This window comes from Pinus tabuliformis, chromosome 9 (assembly GCF_031772625.1).
Source record: "Pinus tabuliformis cultivar Carrire ecotype Pingquan chromosome 9, CPIR1, whole genome shotgun sequence".
NCBI lineage: Eukaryota > Viridiplantae > Streptophyta > Pinopsida > Pinales > Pinaceae > Pinus > Pinus tabuliformis.
Window position 1 is genome coordinate 1,348,466,240 of NC_142307.1, and position 20,756 is coordinate 1,348,486,995.

Below are 20,756 nucleotides of genomic sequence, written 5' to 3' on the forward strand. Positions count from 1 at the left end.
AAAAAAAGTTTAAGTAGAAATATATAAAAAGAATACAAAGGAGTTCTGAAATATTGAGGATAATAGGAAATTGGATTAAAAGAGTTTTGAAGTACAAAGTCCAAAGGAACTTTAAATATATACCTAAAGTCATCTCGACAAAACAAAATGGGATCAATCATTGAAAAAAATGATGGAGCTCAATTCTAAAATGACGAAGGAAGAAAGGTTTTCCTATAATGGTCTTTCAGTTACAGATCATGGAGTAATTACATTAAAAGGAAGTATCCAAGGAAAATAAGTTAATGTCACCATCAACCCAAACAACGATAAAAATTATATTAACATCAACTTGGCAAATCAACTATTGATTCTAGAGCTAAGCATTGGTGTAAAGAAAAGTATTTTTGACCAAAAAGAGTATAAGATTAGTGATCTACAAGTGACAATACGTCATTATGAGTACATATCTCAATTTCATGTTGTAAGGACAGATAAAAGCACTGACGTCATACTTGGTCAACCTTGGTTTAAGGATTTGGGTACATTCATGTTAAACATAGAGAAACAAGTTTTGACATTTCCTTATAAGGGCAAGATGGTCACATTTCGAGACATAACAAGTAAATAAAAATCAATAACATCTTAATTAGAAGACCTTAATGATATCTCAGATTTGTTGTTTCAAGATAACAAAAAAAATATATCAAAGAAGCAAAAAGAGCTTGAAGAAGTCATCTGCAACAGAGACAAAGAAATTTCACGCCTCAAAGATCACCAAGAAAAACTTCTTGCACAAGTCAAAAAGTGTAAAACTAAGAAGCACAAATTAGAATAAGAAAAAGAGAGTTTTGACAAAAAATTCAACGAAAGTATATCAAAAAAAGAAGAGGAGAATTTCTGCTTAAAAGACCTTAACAAAAAATTATTAGAACAAATCAAGTGTTTAAAAGACAAGAAGTTTGAAGGCATCAAGTGTTGACTCAGAAAACAAGGAATGCTTACGTCTCAGAAATCATAACCAAAATCTTCTCAAACAGATTAAAAAACTTAAAGATGATAAGAAATCATTAACGCATAGGTTCGAAGAAATTGTAGCAAAAGAAGAATCAAAATCATTAGATGTAGTAGTCCAAGTTGGGGAAGAAGAAACAAACATTGATCCCACTAATGTCACAGTTCAGGTAAATCCAAATTGTACTGAAGTAAAGATGTACTCAGAGGTTTCCAATCAAACAACAAACACTCCAAATAAAGATTCAATAATCAATTCAACAACAACAATGCTTCAAATAAGTCAGGAAAACAACACAAACAACATAAGGGAAAATCCAATCACTAGAATTCCTTATCGACATCTGAATCACGAGAGTAGACAACTCAATCAAGCTATGTATTTAGAACAGAAACAACAACCTGATGTTTTGAAGAATACTAATGTCAGTGCAGTGCATTCATGTGATAACAATTCATCACAAGTTTCTAGTAATTGCAAGATTCGGCAAAAGATTAATTTAGGATGGTCTGATCCCTTCTCAGTGCGACAATTTTGTTTGTCACTTAGAGGATCATATCAACTCGTATCGACAAGGATGACTGTTCTGAGATGAGAAAGACGCTCGTAGCAGGAAAAGAGATCAAGTCCTTTCATCAACAAGCTTTGAGGACAAAGCTTTTTGAAGGAGAAGGCAATGTTATGAACATAAGTTATGTAGAAATGAATAAAAATAGATAATAAATAATAATCATAATAATATAAATATAATAATAAATAATAAGTAAATTAACTAATGGTTAGTTAGTTAATAATGAAAAGGCATGTCTTAGAGACATGCTTGTTAGTGAAAGGGTACTTATCTGGCTATATATATAGGACCCTCATTCTCATTTGTACTCATCCTAAATCAATTATTTAATACAACATACATTTTACAATCACTGTCCTATCGTGGATGTCTTTGTCTACTAAGTATTTTAATATTTCTGCTGCATATACGACTAGTGGTCGTTACATTGGGCTTCCAAAATAGGCCGACATCTCTTGGGAGGCCGACTTGACTTGAGGTTTGTATCCTTGATCTTGGAGGGTTTCCTTTACAATTTTAGACTCACATTGACTCAAACAAATATGTAACATACCCAAGAAAGGTCCTTCATGTATGGCATTGACTCAATTTGACTTTATGACCAATCCTAGGGACTCATAATGGGAGTTGTAACTAAAAATAAAATTCCTTGCTTATGAAACCCATGAGACAAGTATTACAATAATAATTTTATTTTTCTTCTTTACATTAATTACATAAAATCACAATTACACATGTCATTATGTAGACCAAACCTAGTTACACTTTTCAACAATTCAACCTTCCTTCATGAGTCCCGATAACCCTAGCAAAGTTTATACTACAACCCTTGGCCCACACAAGGACTTTCCCATCAATGAAGGCTACTCTATCTCCTCTATCTTTAAAACATGAAATTGAAACCAAATTCTTTTTCAAACCTAGAACATATAGTATGTTGCTCAAGTGAACACTTTCACCTCTTTCCACCTCAACAAATGTTGTCCCAATTCCTTTGGCTGCAAAGTTGTTATTTTCTATAAGCTCTACCTTTTGAGTCAGTCTCTTTTCCATAAAACTTGTAAGTGATCACAATCCCCTCTCATATGTCTTGAAGCTCCACTATCTATCAGCCATATGTTCTTGCTATTTGCAAGAGATCCTGCAAGTGCAGAATAGAAGTGGTCTCTATCTCCTTCAACTTTGGGTCTCTTGGAATATTCATCAAATTCTATTGCAGTAGCATGTTGCTTCTCTCTTTTCTTCATATCATTGAATCTTTTAGGACATTGGTCTTTGAAGAGACCAAATTTATTGCAATGGAAAAATTGAATCTTTGACATGTCTTTCTTCCTTTGAGGATTAGGTCTTCTATCAAAATCTCTCTTCTTTTGAAAACCAAACTTCTTTCTTCCTCCAGCTTTCTTGGAACGAGTTACATACGCTTAGGAATCTTCTTCTTTTGAATTTCTTCCTCTAGACAAACATCTTGATTCTTCTTAAGCACAAGCTTGTCATGTCACTTCCTAAATTAATTTGGAACAAGATTAATTATTACATTTTGGGCCAATTTTGGAGGTGACGGGGCCCATTCGATTTTATTAGGAGGTTAGACTTAGCATAAGTTATTTTGTTGTGGTTAAGTTGATGTGGTTAAGTATACGTGGGGGCCACCCACATTAGGAGAATACACACTCCCCAATTTGATTTGCATGGAGGAGAAGTCGTTGGTTAAGTGAGGGACCCACGAAGGAGGGAAAAGTGCTCCACGAAATCTATATAAGGAACACAGCTCTCCTCATTTCATTCACCTTTTGGCATATCGAATTTCTCTTTGGTTGCTCGAGCTGCTTAACCGAGTCACTTGCTATTTAGCAAGAGTTCTTCAAGCGAAGAGCTCACCCTTTCTTCGGGGGACTTCAAGTGCCACCCTGGAGAGGATTTTCTTCAATCTTTCCAGAGGAGGATTTCATTGTGGTTTCCAGTAGTTGCCTTCATCTCTAGGTGGTGCGTATTTCTGGAGGACGCAGTGAAGGGAGACCGAGTTTGTTTGTGGCATCTTGCAGACGAGTTTTGGCCAAGAGGATTTCTGGAGAGGAGGCGTAGGAGTTTGCTGTCATTTTGGAGAGTTTGGTAGTTGGAGGAGAGTGCTTCTTTCCAGTGTGACTTTCGCACTTCCTGGGCCAAGGCAGAGGCAACATTTCGTGCACACGTGGGAGGTAGAGTATTAGTCTTTGAGGTTGGACTTTGTGGAGGAGATTGCTACATTTCCGGAGCTTGGGTGGAGGATTCTGCTTGTATTCCTTGCAAGCCATATTCTTGAGTAGTTTGGAGGGTGTAGGGCATATTAGAGGCCAAATTTGAGAGGTTGGATTCAAACCAAGCCTTTTCTAGGTTTTTGTGGGTTTTGGTCAAGGAGCTTGGGGCTGAATTTATAGCATTTTCTAAGCAGTGGAGGTGGAGTTTTTTGCAGTTCCTTTATAGCTAACGGTGCAGTTTTTTGGGACAGCACAAAGTATTAGAGGAACAATAATTTCCACCATTTGAGATCATTGTCTTATCACCTGGGTTCTGTCACAATTGCCATTAAGGCAAGCCCAGGTGCATTCCTCCATACTATTTTACTTGCTCCATTGATTAATAAAATGGCTCAGTTGGTTCTACTTCTGGAATTTTTATGAGCATTTACTGATTGTTGAAATTTTATGCGTTGTAAATTGTTTTTGCTTTGCATATCACTGTTTATTTAAGTTTGGAACATTACAAAGCTACCCATAATTTTTCCAAACTTGAGCTTCCTTTCAGCTGCTTATATTGGATGCAAACAAATTCCATGACTGTGTTCGTCCATTGTGTGTTGATATCATAAGTTCTCTGTCAGAGACAATTTTATCAATAGCTTGTAGTTGATTTCTTAGTTGAGACATCCTCACAAAGTATGAACCCATTGTCTCATTCTTTGTCATTTTAATATCATGAAGCTCATTTTTCATGCTCATGACTTGGCCAATATTATTGATGGTATACAAACCAATTAGGGCATCATACATCTTCTTTGAAGTGTCAAGATATGAGATGTATGTGAAAATTCCAAACCGGAATCCTATTGCAGCAACTGGAAATTATTCTCCTATTTGTTAATTTAATTTAATAATTTATTTGTTGTTTGTTATGGCAAATACTAAATAAATCACACTGCAATCTACACAAATAAAACTGTGAAAGAATAAACGTTGGAAGACATGTTAGCACACACATAAAATTAACACCATTATTTTTGGACAAAAGTCCTTGGAAAGACCCAACTTGGGAAAACTAGTGCAACAGCTGAGAGTTTTATTATTAAGTAGCAGTGAAATAATCTTAGTACAATCTGGACGTCAAATACTGCCAATCCTGCAGAGAAAATACTGGAAAAAATCTAGTGAGTAATTTTCCTGACCCCACAGGGAAATCCAGGCTTTGACTATAGCTCCATGTGAGCCGTCCAAACTACCTATGCACTGGCTCTGCATCACCCTAGGGATCCCTAGGCAGTTTGGACAGCTCACATGGAGCTACAATCAGAGCCCGGATTTGCCTGTGGTGTGAGGATCCCTAGTGTGATGCAGAGCCAGTTTGGACGGCTCACATGGAGTTGCAGTCAGAGCCTGAATTTCCCTGTGGGTTGAGGAAAATTACTCACTAGATTTTTGCCAGTATTTTCTTTGCAGGATTGGTAGTGTTCAACATCCAGATTGTACTTAGATTATTTCACCGTTGCTTAATAATAAACCCTCAACTGCTGCATCGGTTTTCCCAAGTTGGGTCTTTCTAGGGACTTTTGTCCAAAAATAATTGAGATATGAATTGCCCTTAGAGTGGAGATCAAGTGGTCTCTATATACACACTGCAAGGGATCGAATAGGTGCCTCTTGGGCAGGGTCAACTTCATCATTGAGAGGCCGACTTGGGCATATTGTGGTGTCTAGAGTACAAATTTTCATTTTCATTTTCCCGCTCTTGATAAGCTCATGAAGAACATGCCTTATAAAATTTTCTTTTGAATATAAAATCAATAAATATTTTCTTTTCTTGCAAGCATGAAGAACATGCTTCAAATAGTTTTATTTTATCCCAAATATAATTTATATTACAAGTACAACTGTACATTATGAAGACCGACCATAGCTACAAAATTCAACACTTTTACCCCTAATTGTCTCTTGATCATGGAGTTTCATACTCTAAAAGTAAAGACTGAGTTATTTAAGATGAACATTGGTACATTAAGGCCCTTTTGGAGAGGTTGGGGGTGGGGCTTCATTCAACCATCACTGCAATACGATTCTCATTGTTTGTATTCAATTCTTCGACATTCTCTCTCCCCAGTTCTAACCACACATTGAGTGTTTAATAACCTAGAGGAGAATTCGCCAAGGCCCTTGCATAGTGTTTGGACTATACAACTTTCTTACAAGCTGAGAGTCTTTTCCTGGCTTTTCATTTATCAGGTGCTTCTATCTAAAGCCAAGTTAGCCAAGGTTGGTCTATTGGATGGCCTTTGTCCTGTTTGTCAACATTCAGAGACAATTAAGCATATATTCTAGGATTTTCTGTCTGAGACTAGAACTTTTTGATAAACAGATTTATTTATATATAAATATTTTATTAAAAGATGAATTACAGATGATGAGATTTTACACATGGGGTTCCTGGCTTATATACTGCCATGGACACCCTTTGGGGAAAGGGCATGATCTTATGATCGTGCCCTTTCGTCTAATTAAACTGAAAATTAAATAATAAACCTAAACTAACTAATTTTTACATAACATTGCCTTCCTCTCGAAAGAATGCTTTGTCCTCAAAGCATACGTAACGACAGATGTTGTTGACAAAATGCTTCATTCTCCCATGAAGCTTCTTCTTCGGGTAAGTCCTTCCACTTGATCAGATATTCCTTGATAGTACTATATCGAAGCTTTCTTTCTCTAGTAGACAAAATACCTTTTGGTTCTAAAATGACTCTTCCCTCATCATCTAAGGATGGAAGCGTTGTTTGCGCTGTTTGATTGTTACCTAGTGCCCTTTTAAGGCAAGATACGTGGAAGACGTTGTGAACATGACTTGTCTCTGGAAGGCTTAAACCATACGCAACTTGGCTAATCTTTTTGTTGATCTGATAAGGTCCATAAAATTTTGGTGCCAATTTGTATTTTCCTTTCTGCTTTAAGGATAATTGTTTGTATGGTTGGAGCTTAACAAATACCCATTCTCCAACTTTAAACTCTCTTTCGGTTCTGTTACGGTCTGCTTGTTGCTTCATACGATTCCTAGCATTATTCAGATTTTCTTTTAATATTTGGACGATTTTTTGGGTTTCTTCTCGTTGATCTTTAATAGTAGGTAGATTTGTCTGGACAATAGCTAGATCCTTCCATTTTGGGGGTTCATAGCCATATAGAACTTCAAATGGCATCATTTTTGCTGATGTATGATAAGTGGAATTATACCACCACTCAGCAAGATGTAACCATTGAGCCCACTTATTTTGTTTTTCTGTAGCGTAGCAACGTAGGTGGGCCTCCAAACATTTATTGACAACCTCTGTTTGGCCATCTGTTTGAGGGTGATAAGTGGAACTCATATTTAGGTAGGTTCCTATATGGCTGAACAATTCATTCCAGAAATTACCTTTGAACTTGGCATCTCTATCACTCACAATGACTTTCGGAAAACTGTGTAACTTATATATATTTTTGCAAAATATTTCAGCGATTTCTTTTGCTAAGTATGACTTCTTTATTGCCATAAAGTGAGCATATTTGGTGAGTCTGTCGACTACTCCAAAAATATTTTCCTTGCCTTCAGATACTGGTAATCCTTCGATAAAGTCCATCGAGATTTCTTCCCATTTCTGATTTGGAATGTTTAAAGGGTGAAGTAATCCTGGAGTCGTAATATTTTCACTTTTATTCCTTTGACATGTCTCACATTCTGCTACGTACTTCTAAATATCACGGTTCATTCCCTTCCAAAAGAAGGATTGACGTGCATTGTAGTAAGTCTTAAAGAATCCTACATGTCCAGCTGATGGTGAGTCATGTGATTCCTTGAGTATCTTAAACTTAAACTTGGAATTTGTATTTAGATAGATTCTTCCCTTGTACCATAGGATATCATTCTTCCACTCAAATTTTGAGTTGTTGGGAAGGTTATTGATTATTGCCGTTATTTCCGAATCCTTGGCATACTCACTTCGAATTTCGTTAAGCCACTCGGGAACAACAACCGAAATTGCAAGTAGTGTTGGTTCTTCATCTTTCCTGGATAAGGCATCTGCTACTACATTGTCTTTACCTATTTTATGTAGTATTTCCAAGTCAAAAGCAGCAATTTCTTCAATCCATTTTTGTTGTTCTTTGGAAAGTGTTTTTTGTTGAAGGAGATGCTACAGACTGTTGTGGTTTGTTCGAATAGAAAACTTACTTCCCAAAAGATATTGCCTCCACTTAGCTAGTGCGTGCATGATAGTGAGCATTTCTTTGTTGTATGTGGATTTGAGGCGTTCTCTTTTGTTGAGCTTCCTACTTTCAAAAGCTATTGGATGTCCTTGTTGCATTAATACTGCACCTATACCGAATCCGGAAGCATCACACTCAATGATAAATGGTTTAGAAAAATCTGGGGTTCTAATACGGGAGCATTAGACATAATTTCCTTTAATTTTTCAAAACACCTTCTTGCTTCCTCATCCCATAGAAATGAATTCTTCTTCAAAAGATTTGTTAGAGGTGCAGTTAAATGTGCATAGTTTTTAAAAAATCTTCGGTAATACTCAGTCAAACCTAAGAACCCTCTTAGCTTGGATATATTCGCAGGTTTGGTCCATTCTTTTATAGCTTTGATTTTGTTAGGGTCCACCTTTACGCCTTCATGGGATATAATGTGTCCAAGGTATTCTACTTCTTTCTTTCCGAAGGTGCATTTGGATTTTTTTGCGTAAAATTGGTGTTCTTTAAGTAGTGTAAGAACTTTGTCCAAATGTTGCAAGTGCTCTTTCCAAGTTTTACTGTAAATTAGAATATCGTTAAAAAATACTAATACAAACTTTCTAAGATGTGGGCGAAATAATTCGTTCATAGTTGCTTGAAACGTTGCTGGTGCAATTGGTTAATCCAAAAGACATTACTTTAAATTCATAGTGACCTTCATGTGTTCAGAATGTCGTTTTTGGTATGTCCTCTAATCTGATTCTAATTTGATAGTAGCCTGACCTTAAGTCCAATTTTGAGAAATACTTTGTGCCATGTAACTCATCCAACATTTCGTCGATAAAAGGGATTGGGAACTTGTTTTTGATTGTTATTTTGTTTAATCCTCTATAATCAATACATAGCCTGAATGAACCATCTTTCTTCCTTACCAACACCACTAGAGTAGCGTGAGGACTTTTACTTTTCAAGATGATCCCACACTTTAAGAGATGTTGGATTAACCTTTCGATTTCTGTTTTTTGGTGATGTGGATATCGGTATGGCCTGATGTTGACAGGGTCTGATCCTACTTTGACTTCTATTGTGTGCTCAATTTCCCTATTAGGCGGCATCTTCATAGGTAGGTCTTGAAATACTTTTTCATGCTTCCGAATTAGATCTTGTATCTCTGGTGACTCTTCACTGGTCATATTTGCAGATAACATTTCTAACTGATGACATTGTACTACATAAGTGGGTGCTCCCTTTCGAATCATCTGTGATGATGATACAATTTGATTTTCTCGTGCTTGGAATCCGTGTAATTTGTACTTCTGACCTCCCCATTTGAATTTTATAAATTGTACTTGGTGGTTGGCGGCATAAGTACCTAAAGTTCGTAACCACTGGATACCTACGACTACATCTACTCCTCCTAATGGTATTGTGAAAAATGGAGACTCTAAACTGAAGTCTTGAATCTGCAATTTAACCTTATGGCATTTCCCCACCTTTTCAATCTTCTTACCGTTAGCTACCATCATCTTCATGTTTGGTAAGGGAAATGAAAAAATATTCTCTTTGCCACGGTTGCATCTAAAAAATTGTGCGCTACCAGAGTCGATGAGAACCACCACGTTGTTCTTCTTTATGTGTCCTTTAACTTTAAGGTCTGAGGTTGGGATATACCCATCATGGCTGATAATGACACTTGCGGAATAATTTCGTCATCTAATTCTAGTTAGAATTCTGGAGTATCTTCTATTTCTTCTATGTCAGAGTCTTCACTGTTTGAATCATTGGTTGCTTCACAATTATATAGGTTCTTTGGTTCTTTTCCTTTAGCACACCTATGTTTGGGGTCCCACTTCTCACCATAGCGCCTGCATTTACCCTCTTTTATCCTTTGCGTTTCCACATTAGATTTTTCATCATCACGATGATGTGGTGGAACATATCTTGTATTTTTTGCGTCTACATACTGACGTGTTCTTCGTCTTGAATATGTTTTTTCGGATTTTGACCAAAATATTTGTTCGAATTTCTTTTCGGTTGTTTTTGCTTTTCGTCTTGCTACTTCAATTGATGAAATGTCATGCATCTCAAGTTCTACTTGTAAATGGGTTCTAAGTCCTGAGACGTATGATTGAATCAGACAAGATTCCGATAACCCAGGAACTCGTGTTACTAATGTCTCCCATTCTTGAGTTTATTCGTCCACACTTCCTTTTTATCGTAACTTGATGAGTTTTGAAAAGAACTCTTCTTGTCTTACACCTTGGAATCTTTTAAAGAAGGCATCTTTAAATTTTCTCCAGCTAATGACGTGTGTTGTTTTCTTCCACCACATATACCAGTGATATGCATCTCCTTCCATTTTCATGGATGCATGCCTGAGCTTTTCGTCATCGTCATTGATGTCATATATCTCAAAGTATTCTTCTGCTTTATTTATCCATGCAACATTGTTTTTTTCGTTTCCATCAAATTTAGGCATCTCGACTTTTGCCCTTCGTTGGTATGTTGCTAATGGTTGAGCGAAAAAAGGGTGTTGATTGGTAAAGTTATCCCAGAGTTGCTTGTTTGTAAAGGCTATGTTACTCACTTCTTGGTGGGGTGCTGCTGATTTTTTTGGGGATTCAACCTTTTCCTGAGAGTCTGTTGACTTTGTAGAATCTGATGAGATGTGTTCTTGATTCTCTTCACTTTCTTTTAGTAGTTGTTCGGGTGCACAATTCGACCTTTTACACAGAATTTTCAGCATTGTTAAGGCATCTTTGATGTTTACTTCTGTTTGGACATGTTGATTTTCCATCTTTATTTCTATTCGATTTGTCGTATCATGAAGATTTTTGATATCGTCAACTTGCTCCCCAAGCTTAATCTGGAATTCATTTAATCTTTCACTAACCTCGTCGTGGTTGTTATTTATCTTCTGCTCTGAATCCAACAATTTTTTTTGAAAATCTGCCATTGTCATTATCGACATCGAGCGGGTTTGCGGGGGCGTGTATTTATCTGCCAGCGTAAATAATAACTTTTTTTTTAATAATAATTAAAAAATATTATTAAATTAATAATAATATATATATATATATATTTAAATTAATTAATTAAACTATTATTTTAATTAATTAATATTATTCACATATATGTAATATTTTTTTTTTATTATTATGTAGTTTTAATTCTATATAATTAATTAATTACATATAATGTGATACGTAATACTTTTTTTTTTAATTAATTGAATGAATGGACAGTCACGTCCCAACGGAAATGTCACGTTCCGTTGACTGTTCGAATCTTCTCTTTGGACAAGGACGCCACAGATAATAAAAAAAAAGTGAGCTTACAGCATTATCACTGCAGATGGACTTTTAGCGCACGACTCACCGCAGGTATAAAACAAATGCCGGAATTCGTTGGTTCAGCACAGATAAATGATGGGACCTTCTACACCGCTACCCGCAGAGCCCACGCAGTCGAACAGGGATCGGACTTCAGCGTTAATTATTGAGGCGCAAATAAAACGAACGCCGGAATTTAGCGTTATCACCACAGATAGAAAAAAAAATGACACTCGAACTTGGGCTGGAAATCATAGCGTATCCGCAGAGCCCACGCAATGGAACCGCCGTACGACGCAGGCTTCCCGTTGACTCAGCGTGTCACTCCAAGTGAATTACGCACAACCCCACACGCTTGCTGTTATATGGAAGACCCGTGGGGGCCAGATGGTCAGCGAAATTTGTGGGTGTTACCAGTGTCGTATTGGCTCTAATACCAGATGAGACAGAAACTTTTTGATAAACAGATTTATTTATATATAAATATTTTATTAAAAGATGAATTACAGATGATGAGAGTTTACACATGGGGTTCCTGGCTTATATACCGCCATGGACACCCTTTGGGGAAAGGGCATGATCTTATGATCGTGCCCTTTCATCTAATTAAACTGAAAATTAAATAATAAACCTAAACTAACTAATTGTTACATAACATGGTCAAGAATTATCACTTAGTGCTTCTTGAAGGCAGGGTTCACCGTTGTGCAATGTTGTTTGATGGTGGTTGCACACTTGTTTGCAATGATTTCTCTAGGCTTTAGCATTGCTCGACGATAGTAGTACCTTTTGTTTTATGCAAGATGAGGTGTAAATTTATTTCTGAACAAGAGACTAGCTCCTTGTTTGCCTTCACTTTGGTATGGAAGGATGACGTTCATCATCAATAATTCCCAAAAGGGAAATTTGTTGATCAAGGATGCCCAATCTTAGGATCACACTGAGTACTCTGCTTCTATTTCTTCCTTAGCAGTTCTTCGGAAGAGGTTATGATGATCATTGTACATATCCTTCCACTTCTTATGTACATATAAGATGTATGTTTCAGAAAAAATGTCTCAGGAGCTTCTGTAAGGATAAATTCTTCAAGTTAACAAGTACATAATGCATGAATAGATAGAAGATTAACCGATGCAATGTGGTTAGTCAATCTTTAAAAAATATTATTCCTCTAATATTAGTGTTCCAATGTTGTTGACTTGGGAAATGATTCAATATACAAAATATATAGCACATAAATGAACAATTTGTGTATATGTGGATTTTGGAGCTAAATACCTCTGCTTGTCCCTTGCTTCTGAGAGCTCCAACGGAAAGATTGAGCAAGTCATTAGCATAAGGAAGAATAGAAGACTTGAGGTGGTAAACAGCTGCAAAAATAACCTGTAAGCAGGCTGCTCTCATCTGTGACTCATCACTCGCCTGCATAGGTTTTCCACATTTAGTGACACATATCCTCTTTCTTAAAATTAAATTTGAAGTCTGCTATCTATGCATATTTAAAACCTCCTAGTGAAATTAAGATTAAAGGCAGAGACCCTTAGAGCAATACCTGAACAAAATTGATAAGGGTGGACAGAACAAAATCTACAAAAGAAGACGGTGGTACATTTGAAAGTAATGACTTTTGTCTGAGAGATATCTTCTGACAGACACTGATGAGAACATTTGCCATGCATAGACGGAATGATATTGGCACAAACGTCTCTTTGTAATCTTCTGGGATATTAGAATGGAAAACTAATTCCTTGGACATGACAAAAGGGAAAGTCTGCTGCTGACTTGTCAGATTCCGAACAACAGAAGAAATGACAGTGTCTTGTACGTTACTCAGGAACGAAGGATGCTCTATGGAAGTACAGAAAGTAAGCTGTCAGGAACATATACAAAAATACCAATTGCAATTACTCAAGGCAGTTAAAGCTAAAGGTATGGATATCAATGACATACCGGATTGATCCATGACTTCTTCAATTAATTTGGATTTCTTTTGCACCATATTAACCTTACTTAACTGGCTACTTGATTCAGAGATTTGCAATTCAGCACATATCATTAAAGCTAGACAGTCGATGCATCCATGTTGTGCTTTTGCAACTTGTGAAGCAGGAAACATACAACCAAAAAACCCAAGTTAGACTATGGAAAAATCAAATCCTAACTGAGTATGTGGGATGTGATTTCTGTATTTATTTCACCATCTATATTCCTCAACAATTTAGTTTAAAAAATCTCAATTATATAAAAGATGAATTCTACCTTCATCTGAATCCATGGATGGCCACAGCAAAACAGTTGTAATTAAATGTCGAACTTTTATCATTACAGAATGGAGAGCCGATTCCTTGCCTCTTATCTATATTAAGAGTCACGCTAAATACACTATCAGTAAGAGAGTACATAGAGGCACTACTTCCCTCAATGAATTGATGAAAATTTCAACTCTAGATAAAACATTGGACAGAGGGAGAGATGTATAGTATTAACAGTATAAGCACCATAACATTACCATCAGTGAATTACAAATAGCAAACAGGCATGACCTCAGCTTCAATATATCTCGATTATGTATAGCATGCTCCAAATGAGATCCAATGAGGGGCAACATCACCTGGCATCGACTCTATGTAAGTGAAACTGCTTTAAAGATTGGTAGTTAAGCATATTGAGAACAAAATGTTATCATCCAAGAAACACACATTAATTTTACTGCAATAGCTTTTGTAGTTCGTGAAGTGTAAACTCACATTTTCTCTATGTATTTATATACCACAAGGAAGCAGACTTTAGAAGAAATAAATAACTATTGTCAATGGGGTTATATTCTAGAACGTGGCAAGGTATATTAGAACAAGATATTTATCTGTAACTCCAAGTGTGCTCTCATGCTATTTTTGCAAATTTTCTGAACTGAGTAAAAAGTACTATATAAGCTAAACATAACTGTTATTGACCACACAAGCTATATAACAAATCATGGTTTACGATTAACCACTTCAAGATTTTCTACAAGAGAAAGGCTTGGAAATTCAAATTCATGAAATATAGAGAATATGAATGCAACAGGCATCCACTTAACAGACCAACAGTTTATTTGTTAGGTTTTTTAATCTTTGAGAAATAAATTGTCATAAAATAACACCAAAAAGGCAGTTTAGGTGGGACTTTAGAAGCATCTAACTGCCCTCTCATTTCAGAAAAGAATAAAACTGGCTACTGGCTGTAAGCATCACATGATTGAAATTTGAAACACATATAAGTACCCTTAGTGACATTCAGCTAATCATCTATTTGATACCCTCCATTTGCACTATAGCTATTGCTTCCCTTGGAGTCCTCATTCCCGAGCCAGGGATAAGAATCCACTCCACTTTATTCAGGAACAGGTTCATCACAGGCCAAGATGTTAAGAGGTTTGGCTGTTCCCATGACTCAAAAGCCAATTACTTACAAAATTATTTTCATGGAAACAAAGTTACAAATAGAATGGAACATAATAAAGAGGAAATGCACTAAATTGTCAAATACTTGTGTGATTTTATGTATCAGAGAATGCAGTACACTAAAAAAATATGGAAGACATTATAAGCAGTCCTCTATAAGCAGATTCAAGGATCAGTAGTAATAAGTTTTGCTAATATCCACATGTGGTGTACATTACAGTAGCCACAGAATGTCATAGCCATTCATAAGAAAAGGGATAACTCCATATTGGCCACAACGACATAAATAACAATGTTCACCAAGTTTTCAGTACAAGGGGATTCAGGTATGTGGAGAGGCATTCCAATACATCAGGAAACACTGCCCTGCACCCACCAACCCCCCTGCCCCCCAATTTCAGGGTATGACAGCCTATATCAAGACATAGGGGACCCTGCCACAGATATCTAATAATATACCAATGTTTAGCCCCTTGAAAGTACAATAGTACCTACCAAAGTGGTTAGCACAATGGGATGTTATCCCCTCCACCCAGTTTCAACTCCCATGGTGGGGCATCTTTGGTTCACTGGGATAAGGGCCAAGGCTTAAGGACTACACTCCCACACCCTCGTGGAGTCTCGGCTCTTGCTAAGTCATAAATTCCTGGTATATCTGGCTTACAGGCTATTGGATATACTTTTGGTGTTATAGTGGAAGCCACTAGGTTTGATCTTGGGCCTCACCTAGATTACTCTAGCAAGTTACCTAATCACCATCATAAAGAAAACAAAAGAATATAGCTAAAAGTTGTCAGAATCGGAATCAGAATTCCTAAAATCGCAATAAGAATTAGAACCAGACAGAAACAGCCCAAAACTGGGCACATAAAAAATACACATGATTTTCAAATATATATATATACTTGTGGACACCAATGTGATCATAATCTCAACCAAAACCAAAGCATGAAAGCCAAGATCTTTCCTTAGATTGATTTTTGTTTGAATTAAAATAGTGTACAACCACAATGATAAGCTCATATTCATCTATGAATTTCAAATTCAAATTGTTATTTGAAGTAACACTATATCAAGAAGGAATTAACATGTAATAATATCAATTCATATAAAAGAGTTTCTTCAGGCACTGTACTTACAGGATGGCGATAGAATAGAAAAAGGAAATGTAATATTCCTAAGAGGAAAAGGAAATGTAATATTCCTAAGAGGAAATTAACAGTGATAATCAAACAAAAACACACATGCAATTAGACACAAATTAGCTGAGCCATTTTATTATAAATCAAGGAGAGTACAATATAACTATGGAGTATACACACCTGGGCTTGCAAAAGCAAGCTAGACAAGTCCTGGGTGAGAAAACAATTTGCCCGGATGCTGGAAAGTGCCTCTTCAATGCTCTGCGCTGGCCCTTGAAATCTGCACTGCTGGCTGGGAAGAAACTGTTGTTTGGCCCTTCTAAAGTGCTCAAAAAAGTCTGAGAAATTAATCTTGGTCTCTCCACACAGAAGGACAATTCCAAGGTGAAGTGTTGGAATTGTCAAAAGATGGGACACTATGCAGTTGTGTGTTCGGAGAAGAAGAAGAAGAAGGGGAAGAACCAGAGCGTGGCAGCTTCAACAGAGGTTGAGGACTTTGCAGTTCGTTTTGACCGGGAGTTTGGGTTCACTGCGTATGAGTCCTCTAGTGCAGGATCACCTGCCACACAGGTTCAGAGGGAGCATGCTTTTCCCTCGATTAGCGGAGCATCTTCGGGTATCTGGTATGTGGACAGTGGGGCTTCACGTCATAGACATTCTCAGTGCTTTCAGAGAATGGCACTGATATAGAGGTAGTACTTGGTGATGACAGAGTTGTTAGAGCAGTCGGTGTGGGGACACTGACATTTCAGAGGGAGTCCAAACCTCCCTTGAAGGTGTCAGATGTTCTTTATGTGCCAGGGATGAGGAAGAACCTCATATCCGTCTCAGCTTTGGAGGACAGAGGATATGAGGTACTGTTCAGGGGAGGACAGGTGTTGATGTATCCCAGGGGCACTCCAGCTGATTCAGCTAGAGTGATAGGTGTACGCCATGCAAAGGTGTACAAGTTTGCATTCCAGTCCCTTTTGGCATTGAGCAGTATTACCGACAACAGAGCTAGCAGTTCTGAGCTGTGTGAGATTTGGCACTGCAGGATGGGACATATGTATCATGGAGCCTTGAGGACCTTGCGGGAGATCACTACAGGTGTGCCAGATTTCAATACTGATCACTTTGATACTTGCAGAGGATGTGCGATGGGCAAGTTTGCCAAATCGCCTTTTGCCAGCAGTGACAGCAGAGCGACTGGGATTCTTAATTTGATTCATTTCGATGTGAGCGGTCGGATGTCTCATGTTTCCTTGAGTGGATATGAGTACTATGTTTTATTCATTGATGATCACTCCAGGAGGACATGGATCTATTTCTTGAAGACCAAGAGTGAGGTCTTCAAGCGGTTTCAGGAATTCAGAGCTCTTGTGGAGACACAGACAGGTCTAAAGATCAAGTCCCTGAGGTCGGACAATGGGGGAGAGTACACCCTTGGAGAGTTTGTTGACTATTGTGCAGAGGCAGGCATTAGGAGGGAGTTCACTGTTCCTTACAACCCCCAATAGAACGGGGTTGCAAAGAGGAAGAACAAATCCATCGTAGGGGTTGCCAAAGCCATGTTACATGATCAGGGGTTGCCATTGTTCTTGTGGGCAGAGGCCTGCAACACAGCTATTTATTTGCAGAACAGGAGTTCGCATCGTGCCTTGGGGCACATGACTCCGGAGGAGGCTTTTTCTAGGAAGAAGCCTGATATTGGTCATCTTTGTATCTTTGGGTGCATTACATACTCCTACATACCCAAGGAGAAGAGGACCAAACTAGAGCCCACCACAGAGAAGGGTATCTTTGTGGGCTACATTGAGACCTCAAAGGCCTTTCGGATTTACATTCCTGCACAGAGGAAAGTTGTTGTCAGACGGGATGTGAAGTTCGACGAGGACATGGCATTTAGGAGATCACGGGAGTTAGAGTATCTGGATCAGCCAGACCCTCAGCAGCAGTTGAGTCAGTCATAGGGATCTAGTGGGCAGGGATCAGGAGGATCCGGAGGTACATCTATGAGGATGTCAGGTCCATCAGTGAGCAGTGGCTCACCGAGCCAGAGGGGTGGTGCTCCGGGCAGCATGCAGAGTAGTTCACTAGGGAGTCCACTGATGGACAGTTCACACGGTACCTCAGCTTCTACAGGTTCAGGTGCAGGCAGGAGGACAACAGACAAACAGTTAGGAGTTCAGGCTCCTGATGATGATGGGGAGGAGGAGTTTCATTCTCCTATGGGAGAAGTGCACTCAGGGAAGAGGAAGCCCAAGTGGCTTCAGGACACCTTGAGAGATGCCACATCTGTCGCTAAGCCTAAGAGGCTGGTCAGAGAGAGTAGATCACCTTAGAGGTTTTGTAGCTATATGGTAAAGGCTACCAGCATCCTTGACTCTGAGCCTTCTAGCTATGAGGAGGCAGATAGCCAGTAGGTCTGGAGAGAGGCCATGCAGGAGGAGTATTCTTCTATCATGAAGAATGATGTTTGGGAGGTGGTGCCGAGGCCTGAGGGCAAATCCGTGGTTACTTCCAAATGGCTTTACAAGGTAAAGCATGCTGCAGATGGCAGCATTGAGAAATTCAAAGCGAGGTTTGTGGCTAGAGGGTTCTCCCAGGTAGAGGGAGTTGATTATGAGGAGACCTTCGCTCCCGTGGCTCGATATATTTCGATCCGCTCCATTATATCGATAGCAGCAGAGATGGGTTGGAAGATCCACCAAATGGATGTGAAGACTGCATTTCTCAATGGCTTCATACAGGAGGAGGTGTACATTGAGCAACCACAGGGCTTTGAGGTGCATGGGAAGGAGTCCCATGTGTGCAGACTAAAGAAGGCCCTTTATGGCTTGAAGCAAGCTCCCAGAGCTTGGTACTCCAGGATAGATACATACTTGCAGGGGATGGGTTTCACAAAGAGTGAGGTAGATCCGAACCTTTACTTTATTGTGATAGGTGAGGAACCTCTCATTATGGTGCTGTATGTGGATGACTTGGTCATTACAGGTGCAGAGAGACTCATAGAGCACTGCAAGAGAGATCTTGCGGTGGAGTTTGAGATGAAGGACATCGGCTTGATGCATTACTTTTTGGGTTTGGAGGTGTGGCAGGAGGAGGGGCATTTCTTCCTGGGGCAAGGGAAGTATATTGTGGACATCCTTAGTAGATTCCACATGGAGGATTGTAGACCCATGTCGACACCGATGATCACCAACTGGAAGAAGCTTCATGCTTTGGATTCCGAGTTGGTGGATCCCACATTGTACAGGCAGCTGATTGGTTCCTTGATGTATTTGGTCAACAATAGACCAGATATTTGTTTTGTAGTCTGTTAGTGTCAGTCTTTACAGCCTTCCTCCAGTGATCAAACATGCTCTTACAAAGTGATTTTGAAGTGTCAAGGTCAAAATTTTGTCATTTCAGTGAGTCTTCAAGCAAAATTTGGTCACTAGGCATTAGGCTTAGGGTTTGCCCAAATATCAGTCCATGTCATCATTCAGCTGAGCCTATCATCATTCAGAGGGTTGTCATTATCATGTCAGTGTCTAATGAGTCATTTTACATCTTGTTCATGCTTCAGTTATGCCTAGGCAAGGTCATTTCCCTCTCCTAGGGTTTTAAAGCCAATTTCCCTTGGACGGTCAAGTTATCGGCAAAACTTGTATCCTGATGTTCATACACCTTCCCCTATCCTTAAAGTACCTTATTAAACACTTCCCATCCCTTAGATCCGCCAAATTCCTCATTTTTCCACAAACCCTAGTTTCTAGCTACAACTTGGCAATTTTCTAGGTTGGGCCTGTGTTTTGCCCTTTTGGACCCCTTCCCCTCACTCAATCACTGAGATTCCACTTTCCCCTGCTTCCTAACATCCCTCCTCACTCCCCAAAATTTCCCCAAGAATTTAGAAGCCCCTTATCCCCTTCATTTCGCTTCATTTCGACAAAATTCCTTGTTTCACACATCGGGGCAAGTTTCACTCAAATGATGTTTCAGAGCAGTCAAAGATGAATTTTGGAAAACTGAGAGAGGTTTTTGTCCACAACATGCCAAGGAAGAAAAACCTCCTTCACTTTTTGCACAGGTGTCATGGTTTGAGAGAAATGTCAAGAATACCGTTGCCTCAGGAGAATCAAAGACACCTTTGAAGTGACCTTGGGAAAATCAAGTTTTCTCCTAGCTTGGTTGGCCAAATGATTTGCTTGATGGGTAAAATGATAACTAGACACAAAGAGCTTTCCAATGAGCTATCATGAGCTCAATTTGGGGTTGAGGAAGGCATTCAAAAGTTGACTGCAACAGTACTCTTCTTTCAGGCAGCCTCATTTGGCACGTTTTGACCAGTCTTGGGAGATTTGATTTTTGACAGGTCAAATCAACTCCAAATTGAAAAATTCCACTTGGGTTGGAAAGTAGACTCAAAGACCTTTCCAACGAGCTATTGTGCGCCCAATTCCGACACCGGGAAGGCCTCCAAAAGCCTCCTGCAAGGTGCGTGACCCGTTGAGCCAGAGGTGCGCGACCCGTTGGGCAAGGTGCGCGACCCGTTGAGCTGTCTTGCTGCAAACTTCAAAAAAATTGCCCAATCTTCCTCCAAATCATCAAATTTGTTCAAGATAGGCTCTTTACACATTGTTTTGGAGGTTGGTGATGGATGTAAGCCCTCATGCTATGATTTTAACCTCAAATCATGCGAATGAAAAAGACTTATATGGCTGCTTGTTAATGTTTGTAAAATGCTAGGGTTTTGTGACTGTTTCAAGTGATTTTGTCCCATTTGGTCCCTTCCCTCTTTTCCTCTTTCAGTCATAGTCATACTTGCATCTCTGTCCCATATTATTTGTACATA

The 20,756-nt window shown here is 38.6% G+C and overlaps 1 protein-coding gene across 1 annotated transcript in view; it reads right to left on the bottom strand.

The window, feature by feature from the left end:
* The window catches only part of LOC149153502 (ARM repeat superfamily protein), a 368,482-nt gene that overhangs the window by 74,377 nt on the left and 273,349 nt on the right, over positions 1-20,756 (bottom strand). Inside the window, exons 20-24 of the mRNA XM_089445673.1 lie at positions 13,862-13,963; positions 13,612-13,708; positions 13,303-13,449; positions 12,905-13,200; positions 12,631-12,774 (exon numbers count right to left, since the gene is read on the bottom strand). Of these exons, the coding sequence (XP_089301799.1) occupies positions 12,631-12,774; positions 12,905-13,200; positions 13,303-13,449; positions 13,612-13,708; positions 13,862-13,963 (786 nt within the window). The remainder of the gene's footprint in view (positions 1-12,630; positions 12,775-12,904; positions 13,201-13,302; positions 13,450-13,611; positions 13,709-13,861; positions 13,964-20,756) is intronic.